The sequence below is a fragment of the Saccostrea cucullata genome, unplaced genomic scaffold (assembly GCF_032062105.1).
Source record: "Saccostrea cucullata isolate Sc308-1 unplaced genomic scaffold, CSIRO_AGI_Scuc_v1 ctg217, whole genome shotgun sequence".
NCBI classification, from domain to species: domain Eukaryota; kingdom Metazoa; phylum Mollusca; class Bivalvia; order Ostreida; family Ostreidae; genus Saccostrea; species Saccostrea cuccullata.
In genome coordinates, this window is record NW_026936638.1 from 94098 (window position 1) to 107326 (window position 13229).

The 13229-nt window shown below is 35.0% G+C and overlaps 1 protein-coding gene across 1 annotated transcript; it reads right to left on the minus strand.

Annotated features, from left to right (window-relative positions):
* Positions 1 to 9700: 9700 nt before the first annotated feature.
* On the minus strand, positions 9701 to 13180 carry LOC134246062 (protein yippee-like 5). The gene is made up of 3 exons (XM_062728323.1): positions 13028 to 13180; positions 11790 to 11904; positions 9701 to 11544 (listed from the first exon to the last, which is right to left on the minus strand). The coding sequence occupies exons 2-3, from the start codon at positions 11896 to 11898 to the stop codon at positions 11291 to 11293; spliced, it is 363 nt and encodes a 120-aa protein (XP_062584307.1). The 5' UTR covers positions 11899 to 11904; positions 13028 to 13180; the 3' UTR covers positions 9701 to 11290.
* Between the last annotated feature and the right edge of the window lie 49 nt (positions 13181 to 13229).

Consider the following 13229-nt stretch of genomic DNA (forward strand, 5'->3'; position numbering starts at 1 on the left):
TGAGTTGAAGCTCATGACAAGTGTATTTTATTCTTCCCATGTACAAGGTTTTGAATTATTCCTACTTCATGTAAACACAAAAATTGGTCTATTTACATTGTGGCACAATAGGTTTCCATTGGAATTCCAACTGACTGATCGAAGACCTAATCTCTTAAAACTAAAAAGCGACAAGAAACTCAAGCATCCTTTTTATATCAACTTCAGAGTGCTTATGTGTACAATCAGAATTTTTTAACTTAATAATTTTGAAACTAATCGGTCAGCAAATTTACGTGTTCCATTTTTATTCCATGACCAGTTGTCAATGATATCAAAAACCCTTTGCTGTAATTTTTTGAATGGAATGGTTTTATATACCGGTAGTGTTTAAATATTATTTTTTCAGAGGTTTTTCCATGTAATTCCTTTTAAGCATCCGCTTCTTGAATAAATTGTTAGATTCTTCTTCGTTGTCACTGTTTATATTTTGGTGAAAGTGAAAACTTTGTATGTAAGTTGTTTAACGTCCCGTTCGAGAATTTTTCACTCATATGGAGATGCTTGGTGAGAAGCAAAGAGACACTTTGGAAAATTTAATGGAAGGCACTATGTATCTTTATATGGACTTTAAGTTTAAGAATCAATTATAGGTATGGTAGTTTAAATTCAAGGATATGAGCATACCATCTCCTTTATCATTAGTGACTCGAACGCATGTCCACCACAATACTTTTTTACCTTTCGTTGTTAGTATTTTAAGAATATTTCAAATCGCTGAAGAGTTTTAAATGATTTATCTGGTGAGTGTGCTGGCAGAAAGTGTTGCCTATCCAAATAAGAATGTTTTTCGCCACGGGTGATGGTGCATTGCGAAATTTTTTTTTTCATTTTTTCATTTAGGAGGAGGTATGGAACAATTACCATTGCACTTTTTTCTCTTATTGTATTTTCTAGAAGGTCCCTTTACTCCATCTTCCCATGCGCCTCAACAAGCTTTATCTTGCTTGTCTCCGGGTTTTGTCCTTCGTCTCCCAATTAAAATATGCCATACACAGTTTATTTATAATCTATGAAAAATTTGGTACGGTCCTGTTACGACTACATCTTTCCCAAGCTTTGTAAATTGCTTGATAAGTGCCATTAGATGATCTTCCCGGGTATATTTTCAAATCCAAATTTTAGATAATATTTTTTCTGTATCAATGTATTTGGAATAGTTTCTTGTTTTAGTCCTTGGTCCATGACAGGAACATAATTAAGACCACGAAAGTATTTGAAGATTCTGATAGATCCACATTTTTTCTAGCTCTAACTGCTAGTGAAACACATACTGAAACAGTTGGTTCAAAAGTATTTCTGACTCTGTTTCGTCAGATTATCCATTGGTAGCAATGCTTATTCGGTTTCTCCTCCTCGCTGGAGTCAATAAGCATTATTACGTAATCATAATGAGAGCACCTAGAGGGTATTTCTTCATGAGCTGTTACCAACAACTTGGGGTGAAGTGTTTGGTTTCTTCGCCATATCAACTTTGTAATCCATATCAACAACACTTTCTGTACAATTTTATAAGGCCAACCCATTGCATCAGGTATTTATTTGACTTTGTTTGTGTAGAAAAAGTAATTCGTCACCAGCTTTCATCTTAAATGAAACATACAAAGATGTATTCAGGATCAAAAGTCCATAAAACAATACAAAACAATACAAACAAGAAACATATTGACGCAAGCGTCAAAAATCGGCCGCAAACCAATATTATATAACTGTTAAAATTATTTTAGAAACTGAAATTTGCTTGGGTTTTTTAAATTTCTTATATTTTTCTGTTAAAATATCCTAGTGACACGAAAAAAAAAATGCATGCGACAATGCCGATTTTCTTCATGAATAATGCATGTACAATATTACATGTATAGGCAATATAAACTGTGCATAGTCCTCTGCGTCTCTGCACTCAGTTTGGTACAACTTAACGAACTCTTGTGAGTTTGCTGTTTAAGTAGTCTTTACATAAAACGTACAAAACTGAAGTTTAAATTTAGCTATAGTTTTACCTTAATAAAAACGCAACAAATATATAATATGTGGGGCTCCTCGCTCTCTCTCTTAGAGGATGTTAAACCCCCTCCCCCCGAACTCCTTCTAGATCCACCACTACATTACTTCTCTTTCAATCTCTTTGTTTTGGTGTTGAGATGTGGCGGGAAAGTGTTTGGCACATTGTAAAACGCGGTCTATCCTAGTCTTCTGGATGAACATGTCGTAATATTCTTTGCTTTTAAGAAATCAATATTTCATCATATTTTTGAAAAACATCTATAAGAAATGTTTAAATATACACTTCATTTCAAATAAATACAGCAGATCCTGTTTTAAAAAGAGAAAGTAAAATTGTTGATTTACAACGCGGTCTTTGTTTTAGACTATGCCTAACACTCGTACCAATTTTCTCCGCACTTCAGTTATATCAGAGTTTGTCAATCAGGATTGGATGAAATATTTACCCCATTATTTATAAAATTTAATTTTACGATTATTGTGCCTTTTCTAAACATTTAGACAATCTTTGTTTAATATTGACTCGCCAGCGATATGAATATGATGAATGTTGAATATTTGTTATTTAAATTGTTAACTCCGCAGAAACGCACAGCGACTTAAAACTTTCATATCATATAACCGACCGCCTCCTGGCGGCCGGTAAAAAGGAGCACAGCAAACACGGACCTCCAAAATATTAGATGTGGGATCAGGTGCCATCGAGGAGTTAATTAGCATCCCCTGCCCACCGGTCACATCCGCCGTGTGCTTCTTGTCGGGAAATAACGGAAAAATCCGACGTCAATTCAGTGTATAAATAATGGACTAACAATTATTATGAAAAAAAGTCAGTCAGCATTTGACTATAAATTGTATTTGCTGACAAGGTCATTGTATCGACCATACAACTTACGAAATGATTACTTTAAACGAGACTGCTGATATTCTTCTTTCATCAACTTGTTTGTCAATCATTTACCTCGTTTTAGAAATTGTTCGTATGTAGAGCATGCTCTTGTGTATAGAATCAACTGAGAGATATAAACTCCGTATGCAGGTGATGAAGGTATATTGCTGCATCAGTAAGCTTGGTAAGTTGACGATAGAAAAGTTCAAGTCATCACGTTTATCACAGAGCTTTGTTGTTAGATTACCATTAACGTCTTTTTAAAGTAAAATATCCAAATATGAAACAGATGTGTTAGACTCTTTGGTATCTTATATCTCAAGCTCACTAGGATATATCGGATCGACATAAAAATGGGAAATAAATATTAAAATTGTTAATTGACAATACGTCGTCGAGTTGAAGGCCACAGCAAGTGTTTTCTTCTTTTCAAGCATAAGATTTTGCGCAAATTCTGCTTCATATGAATACAAAAAAGATCTGCTAATAACGGGGCGCAATTAGTAGATTTGGTACTCATGGAAATTCCAATAGATTGTTGGAAGACCAGAGATATTGTCAATCAAAAACCTAGATATTGTCAATCGGAAGCATCTTTCTGATGTTAACGTTAGAGTACTTTAATGTGAATTACAATGTTTTTAATAAAATAATTTTGCAAATAACCAATGACAATGTGAGTAAAATCAATTGTTTCGTGAACTTTTTTCCTGAAGTTTTCTGGTTTTTTCCAGCGCTTTGGAAGCAATCTTAAAAGTTCTTACTAAACTCTAGATTTCATCGGTACAGAGCCTTATTCGTCTGTTATCCTTAGTCAATATCATTGGTCTACGCATCGATCAACCATATAGTACCTCAAAGAATGAAATTTCACAATAATCTTCTGAGATGTTTCACTATAAGCAAAGATTTATCTTCATCCAAACTGTCTCTTCGACCCTTCACTCCTGCTCAATCTCGATATTATACGAATAGCCCTGTATCACAAACATGTCCGTTTGCTACATTCAAAATATTGCTTAAATACGACTGCAATCATTATTACGACTGCCTTAAATATAGAAAGGTGTCTACAGCTACGATTCTGAAACGGGAATATCAAGACTGCAACTGCTAAGTGGGAAAATATGTCATAAGGACCAAACGCGTAAAATACAATTAAACTACTAATGATTGTCACAGGCGACAATTCTGCATTGAGGGTAGGTACATATTGATGCTGGTGACAATATGTACACGTACTAGTATAGTTTCCGGATTTCGATAATATGCACCGATGAACAATGTCTGAAGTTAGGGGACCTGCATGTGGTCTCCGACAACACCATTTTACTGGACGACGATGTATACCGTCACGTGAGTGTTTCTGGGCAGGGATTAATCACTCCCGATCTCGAGGAGGGTTCACTTGAAGATTGGACTTTGGACAATACCACCAAGATATATTCTGGAATTTCTTCTCTGAAACCAAGAACAACCAGGGAAGTCTGGGTCACCTATCCTGAATAAGGAAGACACAATCTAGATAGACAGGAGGGAGTCTGTGAAGATAGGCAACTAAGTCATGACAGAGAGCTCTTAAAATCTACTACAGATCGACACATAGACTCTAAGAGAGAAGTACAAGAGCGGGAGAGGATGAACGAGCTCTACTGGATAACAGACTGTTCATGATTGAGAGTTTGAAATCGGAGGTACATAGAGTTTTGGTAAGGTCTTTATGAATGAGCGGGTGCTGAAAATATAAATAGAAAATATGCAAAGTACGATTATTCAGCGATATACATAACACTTATAGCAACCTGGTCAGACTGGGAGATTGGGTGTCCGGGCTCTGGGGCTTAGATGAGTTCATTTGGATCTAAGTCTCGCTTTTCCACTATTAATTCGTCATTTAAAAGTGATACGATGTTCAAAAGTGTGATCAAAGTGAGCTCGACTAAGTTTAATGGCTCCAAAAGTCATAGCGATCCATTAGCTATTAATCGATGTGGACAGCCAAGTCGAGTTGGTAACATCAGAAGAACACACGAAGCAAAAGAGACCTTTGTACACGTCAGCCCAGAAAAACCAAAAAGGAAAGCTAAGATAAATTGGCAAGCCACTTACAGCAATGACAGCAATGAGAGAAGCTTGATAGTAATATCCAACTACTGTCACTGCATCATTCTGATGAAATATAGACAGAAAGGTTGAAAGCATAGAGTTTATAATATACAATATAGGGCTGCACAGATTTTGCTTAAATTACAGACAATAGAACAAAATAAGATAGATAGAAAAGAAGGAACAAGAACATAAGATAGAGAGCAATTACAAACTTGGGGGAAAATTTGAGATAAGTGGCTAGAATGCTCGGATCATCTGAGTAAGGAGGGCCTGCTCTTGCAGAATTTGTGTATTTTGGACAATTATGAGAAGAGCAAAAAAATACAAGAAAAAAGTAATGAGCAAGGGCAAGCACTTTTCATTCCATTATCTGTCCATCATGTAAGACAGCAAAGAGTAAGAAACATTGACATTTAAGGAAAGAAGTGGAACAATACCTGAGGGATATGTATAGCGACCGAAGCAGAGTCGAGGGAATTTAAGGTAGTCCTATCCTCAGATTTATAAAATTAGCAGTTAAGTAATCAAAAATACTCATTAAAGTGTCTCTGAATCCACAAAGTTATGTAAATTTATCCACAGTATTTCTTTAAAGTTAAAGATTAGAGTTAATCACATAATATAGGGAAAATTGTCAAATCTCCAATATTTATGCAGAAAAAGCGAACTGGAATATCAGCAATGCATTTTCTAATTACAAATTGATCAACAAATATATTCAAGGTTAAAAAACAATAAGTATCCAGGTATTCAGAAAAATTGTGATTTTTTTTACTTATTTGGTACTTTTTGTCTTCTATTTCCGTCATGCATTTTATAATACATAGTGTAAAAGGGTTTTGCTATCATTACAAGACACCACAAATCACTATCTAAGGCTGGATTCAAAAAATCTTATTTCTCTAAAATTGTATTAATTTTTTTTCCTTTTATGGGCACAAATGTCAACTTTTATAAGACCTTTTCTAAGACTTCCAAAAACTTTGAATCTTATAAAGATGAATAAAATGAAAATTGTTGCATGAAAAAATTTCCTTTTCAAGCTTCATTACGATGCATTTTAATTTAGATACCAGGTATTAATTTTTGGGGTTATCCTTCCTGGCTGAGGATCGGATATCCTTAAGTCAAAGTGAAAAGCTGGTTCAACCTTATTAGCAAGATCAGTTGTTTGATGAATCAATATCAAAGCTATAAGAAGAAAAAAATGTCATAAGGAAGGCTGGAGCAGCACTGCACTGAGTTTTACTCATTCTATCCTCTTTGTTCTTTGAGCACAGAAGTCCTTCACCGACGATTAATATTTAGTCCATTTTGTCTGATTTACTTGACTAGGTCATCAGTTTTGCTTTGCATTTGCAAAGTCAAGATCCTCTAGTGATTGTTGAAATGTCCAAGATATTCCTTAATTAGCTTGACTGGTAGTGATTTTCATAACCCAGTCTATGCAGAATGTAAAGAGCAATGGTGAAAGCAGATCGAATTCCCATCGTACCCCCAGTTGGATTTGGAGGCTGTCTTAAGTTTAAGGGCAAAATAAAATTCTTAGCATAGCCAAGGTTGACAAAACATATATGAAAACATGTGAAAGGCGTGTAGTGAATAGGAAGAGTTAGTACTAAGCTGGGAGAGCCTTCATCACAAATGAGAAAATTCAGTACTTTATCACTGATGAACATTGGAAAAAATATCTTTTATTCTTTTATCTACAAAATACACATACCAGATAAGATATGGATTAAACATTAGGGTAGCTTCGACAGACTGTAGTTACGGTCCACCATTTATGCCTTCACCCCACCATGGCAACACGTGGATGTTAGAATCATCATCACAGACTTAAGAGATAAGTAATTATGTTCTCTGCTGCCATGAACACGATAGTCAAGTCAGTGTAAAAGATTCATAGATGAAAGTAAGCAGGAGACAATTCCCTGTCATAGCATTCATATTTGATATGATAGTCACCACGTCTGGACATAAACAAGGATGGAAATCCAAGTAGTTCTGGGCTAGACTTTATAATTTCATTTTTCATTTTGCCTCTTGATGTTATGCTGGACAGCTCTTCACACTCAAGAGGGAAATATGAGAAGGAGTTTATATTCTCAATTTTAAATTTTGATCCAATTGTGTTTTCTACGCCTATTGCCAATGACCATAATATGAACAATTTTAATATGAAGATGCTTGCGCCTTAAAGTGATTAGTGTTGGTCTCTTGTTCTTAAAGATAAGAGAATGAAGCATGATTATGGAGATAACGAACAGTATTTAAGACCAAAAGTCCATAAGACAATACAAAATAGGAGCAGAGCAAACAGGACCTCCAAAATCAGAGATAGGGATCGGGTGCCATGGAGGAGTGAGCATCCGACCAGTCACAGTCGCGCCCTGTGCTCCTTCTCATGATCGGGATATAACGGGAAAATCCGTCATCAATTCTATGTTTAAATAATGGACTAACAATTAATATGAAAAACGTCAGTCAGCATTTGACTCAATGATAAATTGTATTTGCTGACATGGTCATTGTATCGACCAAAGAACTTACGAAATGATGACTTTAAACGAAACTGCTGATATTCTTGTTTTATCAACTTGTTTGTCAATGATTTAACTCGTTTTAGAAATTTTTCATGCGTAGAGCATGCTCTTGCGTATTGAATCAACTGAGATATATAAACTCCGTATGCAGGTGATGAATGTTTATTGCTGCATAAGTAAGGGAAGCTGACGATAAAAAATTAAAGTCATCAAATGCTGACTGACGTTTTTCATATCAATTGTTAGTACATTATTTAACCACTCAATTGACGACGGATTTTTTTTTCCCATTATTTCCCGATTGTGACAAGGAGCACACGGCGGGTGTGAACGGTGGGCAGGGGTACTCACTCCTCGATGGCACCTGATCCTAATCTCTGATGTTTTTGGAGGTCCGTGTTTGCTCTGCTCCTATTTAATTGTATTTTTATGGACTTTTGATCTTGAATACTGATCGTTAACTCCATATACTAATATTTCATTCACTAGTTTTTTTATCATCTCCCAGTGAATAAGTGTGCCTTTTTCTTTGCACAAATTTGAATCTGAATTCTCTCTACCTAATTCTGCTTTGTAAGTTTGGTTGAAATTTTGCCAGTGGTTCAATAGAAGTCAAAAATGTGTAAAGCAAGCAGCATCTTTGCAAGTTTAGTTCACAAGTCGCATAATGATTTTTTTTCTATCAAGTACGAAGTACATGTACTTTTACTTAGGAACAGTAAGTACCGTTGATTTGGAAAGTAAGAAAATACAATACATGTATATCACTATTCTTTACCTATAAATAGTAATTTAACAGATTGATTTAATTTGTTAAAATGGATCTTTCTGCAAGGCCTAATTGAAGGAAGATAACTCTTACTGTACCAATCAAATACATGATCCATTCCAAAAATGCCAAAATTTTCAGAGAAATCCATGTTTCTTTTTCATGCAGCAAATGAGCCGAGATCCCTCAATACACTATTAAAAGGCCCAGGCCCACATCACTCACCAGAGCACTTTGGCTGGGAAAAAGCAGAAATCAGATCAGTATTGAAAAGTTTAAATTTTGAAAGTTGTTCAGAGAATGGGGTTATAATTTGAACAACTTGGATAAACACTTACTGAGGATGCTTTAAATTAAAATGATACATAATGCCTTTGCTTTTCTAAAAAAAAATTATTGATATATCTTTATATTCCTTTGTATAACTATGATCCCCTGTTATGGCCCCTCTTTTCTCCTTGGGGGGGGGGGGATTATTTGAACTAACATGTACTTGTATCTACACTATTGAGGTGCTTTCATTTAAACGTGATCAATCATGGCCTGCAGTTCTTGAGAAGAATATTTTTATATTACCTTGATCCTTCATTTTGTAGGGGTGAAACGATATTTGAATCTACACTACCAGAGAATGATTCCAAATGAGTTTCATCTTTCCTGGCGCAAAGTTTCTTGAGATTAGATTCTTAAATTATGCCATTAATTCATAATATTTGAACAGCAAAACTTGTTCAGTATGAACAGGGATATTGCAAATTCACGGATATAGCAAAGTTTTCTTGGATCCCCAGCTTTATAAATTGACTAATTCCTTATATGGATATAATGAATTACAAATTTAGCGAAGTAATTTCATAGTGCCCAGTGACTTCGTTATAACCATGTTTTACTGTTTAATTATATCCTCTTGTGATTACTAGTATGCCTCCTTGGAAGAGGGCATGGCCCTTTATTTGAACAAACTTGAATCGATCCCCTTCACCCAAGGACAATTCTGTGCCAAGTTTGGTTGAAACTGCACAGTTCTGAAGAAGCTGATATTGTTTACAACGACAACAACAAACAACATACAAATTTTGATTGTAAAGTTCACTTTGGTCTTTGGCTCAGGTGAACTAAAAACTGTTTTCTGGACAAAAAGATTATAATAGCGAATAAAGTAAACAGATATACCTTCAGGGGAAAATGTTCAAAGGCCATATCTCTGTGACATAATGATGAACAAAGTCATAATTTATTTAACTGGGAAGTGTAAATCAAAGAAAATCTAAATGTTCAATTTCTTTATCGTCGTCTTACTTATGAAATGTTTAAAAGTTCTAAGCAAAAACAGAAAACAAATCATTTGATACTCTAGTAGTCTTTATTATTTACTAATGTAGCTCCACACATCAGATTGATATACTTTTACCTTGTTTAATGTCAACTCAGCTTTTAAAAGCACTGGTACATTGTACAAGTTTCTAATAAACAGAAAATATCAAATATTTCCTGTTCAAAGTGACAATGAATAGAAACTTCATCATTTTGTGATAGTGTCCCTGAAACAATTAACTGAGTAAAATAAATTTTCAACATAATTCTTAATATAGCATCTTAGAGAAATACATATACCATGTAAATATGAGTTTGATTACTAGTATGCGTTAAATGACTTAGAGAAAATAAACAAAACAAATAAACAAAAATAGGCACTGATCTCCGTTCATCAAATAAACACAGCATGTATTGCGTCCAAGAGTTATGATTCCTGTCCTATAACTATGTACTTATAGACTCGGATCTAGATTAACATAAAGTATTCAAGTTTATTTACACTGTATATTGTTGAGGGTCTATTCTGCACTTTTCAAAAATGAAAATTAAGTTAAAAGGTCCATTAGGGCCTTAACTGTCTAAATGTTGTGAGTTTCTCAAGTTCTGATCACTTGGAGCCCACTTAGAAATCCTTTGCCCAACTGAGGATAGGAAGAAAAGGACAAAAATAAAATGGGGCAAAAATATCCCTGTATACAGTAATTTAGCCCCACTCTGTGGTCTGGATGTTGGACCTAAGAGGCATCAATTCCATAATTTTGCTTAATAGGGTTAACTACTCATCATAATCATGCAAACAGCTCTCTGATACATTTTCCTGAGTAACAAAGACTTTCTAATTTGCAATTTTCTTAGAAATATGGACCAATGCAACTTAGACCTACCTTGGAGCTGGAACCTTGGAGACAGATATAAATATTACAGCACTGCCAAAGAATTAATTAATTTTAAAATTCCAGCAGAAGTGATTTAATATAACCATGCAATTACTTTCATTGGTTGGCTAAATCAATCAGAGAAGATGCTAAAAATGTTTAGATCTGTACTGACAATGGACAAGAACAGATAGCAATGGGACTCAGGGGACCTATAAATTGTGGTGTTGAAAAAAGATTGCTAAGATTGAAAAAAATTTTAATTACCCATATACTGCTAATTAAAACACTTGAATGCATTCTTTTCTCTCTGTTTTTCTCTCTATCTGCACGAGTTAATCATTTAGTAAAAATAATTAAACCATTGGAATTTTCAGGTGCTATGGTGTTTTTTTTTGACAAGTTCAGGTGAATTTTTTGTACCAATAGCATGAACATTGACTACTAAAATTTATGATAAATGGATAACTGCTTAATATCCAACTTAGGGATCAACATTTCTCAACAAGCATAACAATGAATTTACACTTCAAATGTAAAACTCATCTCACATAAATAAAACAACCCATCTCTCTAGACAGCAAGCCAGTTCTAACTGTCATCACAGAAGTCTTTAAACTGTCTTAATAACACTGTCATAACCAACTCCTCTGGGTCTACATATCCTGTGATAAGTTAATCTCATTAAAATATACACACAGCTTTGTACATTTTAAGGCAACAGTTACTCCCCTTTAACTGATCAGCTGTCATGGCTGATGTGTTCCTCTATACCCTCACTCTCAGTCACCAGAGCCCTCTCCAGGATCACGCGACCTTCTTTGTATCTCTGATTGTCCTCTGTGGCAAACTCGTACACCCAGCCAAGCTTGGCGTCACAGTTCTTACAGGATACATCTCGGACCATGTGTCGACCCGTCAACATGACGCGGTCCTGTATTTCGCTGTAGTTTAAGTTAACCACTTTATTGAAAAGGAAGGCTCTTCCTGTTGCTCCTAGATTAAAGAAAGAAATAAACTTTTTTGAAGAATGCATTTATTGCACTTTATCTAAAAGGAAAAACTTAAATGAAAACTGAATTAACCTTTCTTTCCACATATTGCTCTTTATATTTGACTATATTTAAATTAATAGCTGGAACATGAGCTATATCACTTTCATTGCTCTGACACGTCCATGCATATGATTAATTACTGTCAGAGCTCATCATAATTATTTAAAAATACAACAGATCATGTACCTGTGAATCTTGTTGAAATCAGCTCTGCTCTGTTTGTTAGAGGTGTATCACAACTAGCACAGGAGAATAGCCTGGTCCCTCCTATGTGTCTCAAAAATATTCTTCCCATGGCTGTCTATTAAAAGATTTTTCAATTTACTTAAAGTTTAACATTGTTTGCATCATCATATGATGATGAGAGAAGTGGATTTGCATGGATCACTTCATTTCAGATGTACATGTACTGATGTAGTCAAATTCATGTCCAAACTGTCATATTCATTTAGTTCCATACTTATTTTAAAACCATTTAATTTTATTCTGAATAGTTAACATGCAAAAATTCATTTGTTTGGATCTGTGGCAGTCAGCCGGGTTTGATCACCGGTGTCCAGATAGTTCAGTTGGTAGCTAGAGCACCTGACCAAAGATTCAGGGGGCCCGGGTTAAAATCTCGGTCTGGTCTGCTGCATTTTATCCTCTCCCGCTACATTTGGTGCCACATGTTATGCCCTGGAACTGACAGGTGAGAGGCCTGCCAGTGATGAGTCTAGGTTGGGGTCTTTGGAGGGCCAAAGACTTTTAAGGAGGGAGGAATGTGGCGGTCATGCAGCCGGATTAGATTGCCATTTTGGCCAGATAGCTCAGTTGGTAAAGCACCTGACCGGAGATTCAGGGGGCCCAGGTTCGAATCCTGGTCTGGTCCGCTGCATTTTCTCCTCTCCCACAACAGATCAATATATTACATATTATTTGATGATGCCATAATAATTATATTTTCATGTCATATATTTTGCATTTGTTAAAGCTTCGTCTATCAAATTTTCTACTTTAAGCAGAGACCTATTAATTTAAATATGATTTCTTAAAAATCTGGCCTTTCAGATGTCATTAGTGTTTATGATATAATGAAAATAGTACAAAGCCTAACTTTGGACTTTAATACAATGTACATGTACTATCAATTTGACAACAACACCCCCCCCCCATTTTGCCAACTTCCTGTCCTTGTCCTACATATCATGTCAAATACCTATGATATAATTATATTGTGTGTTTTTTCTTTGATAATTTTTTACTAAACCAACAACCAAAACAAATAAGCCTGATAAGTAAAATTCATTTCTATTTTTATCCTTTCCTTTTATAGATGATGACAACAAAACACTTGATGATTATCAATGATTATACGAATATAATCAGGACAAACGTCGCCATTTAGCTAATATTTACAAAGTAATTTATCGAAAATGACATACTCTTGCTTTATATGTTGAAAAAATCTGGAAACCCTGAAACAGTTCTGTTCTTCGTCTTTAGTTTCCTTGGGTGTCAGCTGTGCTAAAATGAAAACATTACTATTTCTACGTTGCGGTCACGTGTTCAAAATAGACAGCGATTCTCTAGTTTTATCATATGAAAAACATGAAAGGTATAGAAAGCTTACGAATAAATTTTGCG

What these genes read in the sequence shown, in the direction of transcription:
- LOC134246062 (XM_062728323.1), bottom strand. Translation starts at nt 11,898, where the DNA reads ATGGGAAGAATATTTTTGAGACACATAGGAGGGACCAGGCTATTCTCC. An exon ending in GATTTCAACAAGATTCACAG is followed by an intron (nt 11,545 to 11,789) that starts GTACATGATCTG and finishes TCTTTAATCTAG; the next exon opens with GAGCAACAGGAAGAGCCTTC.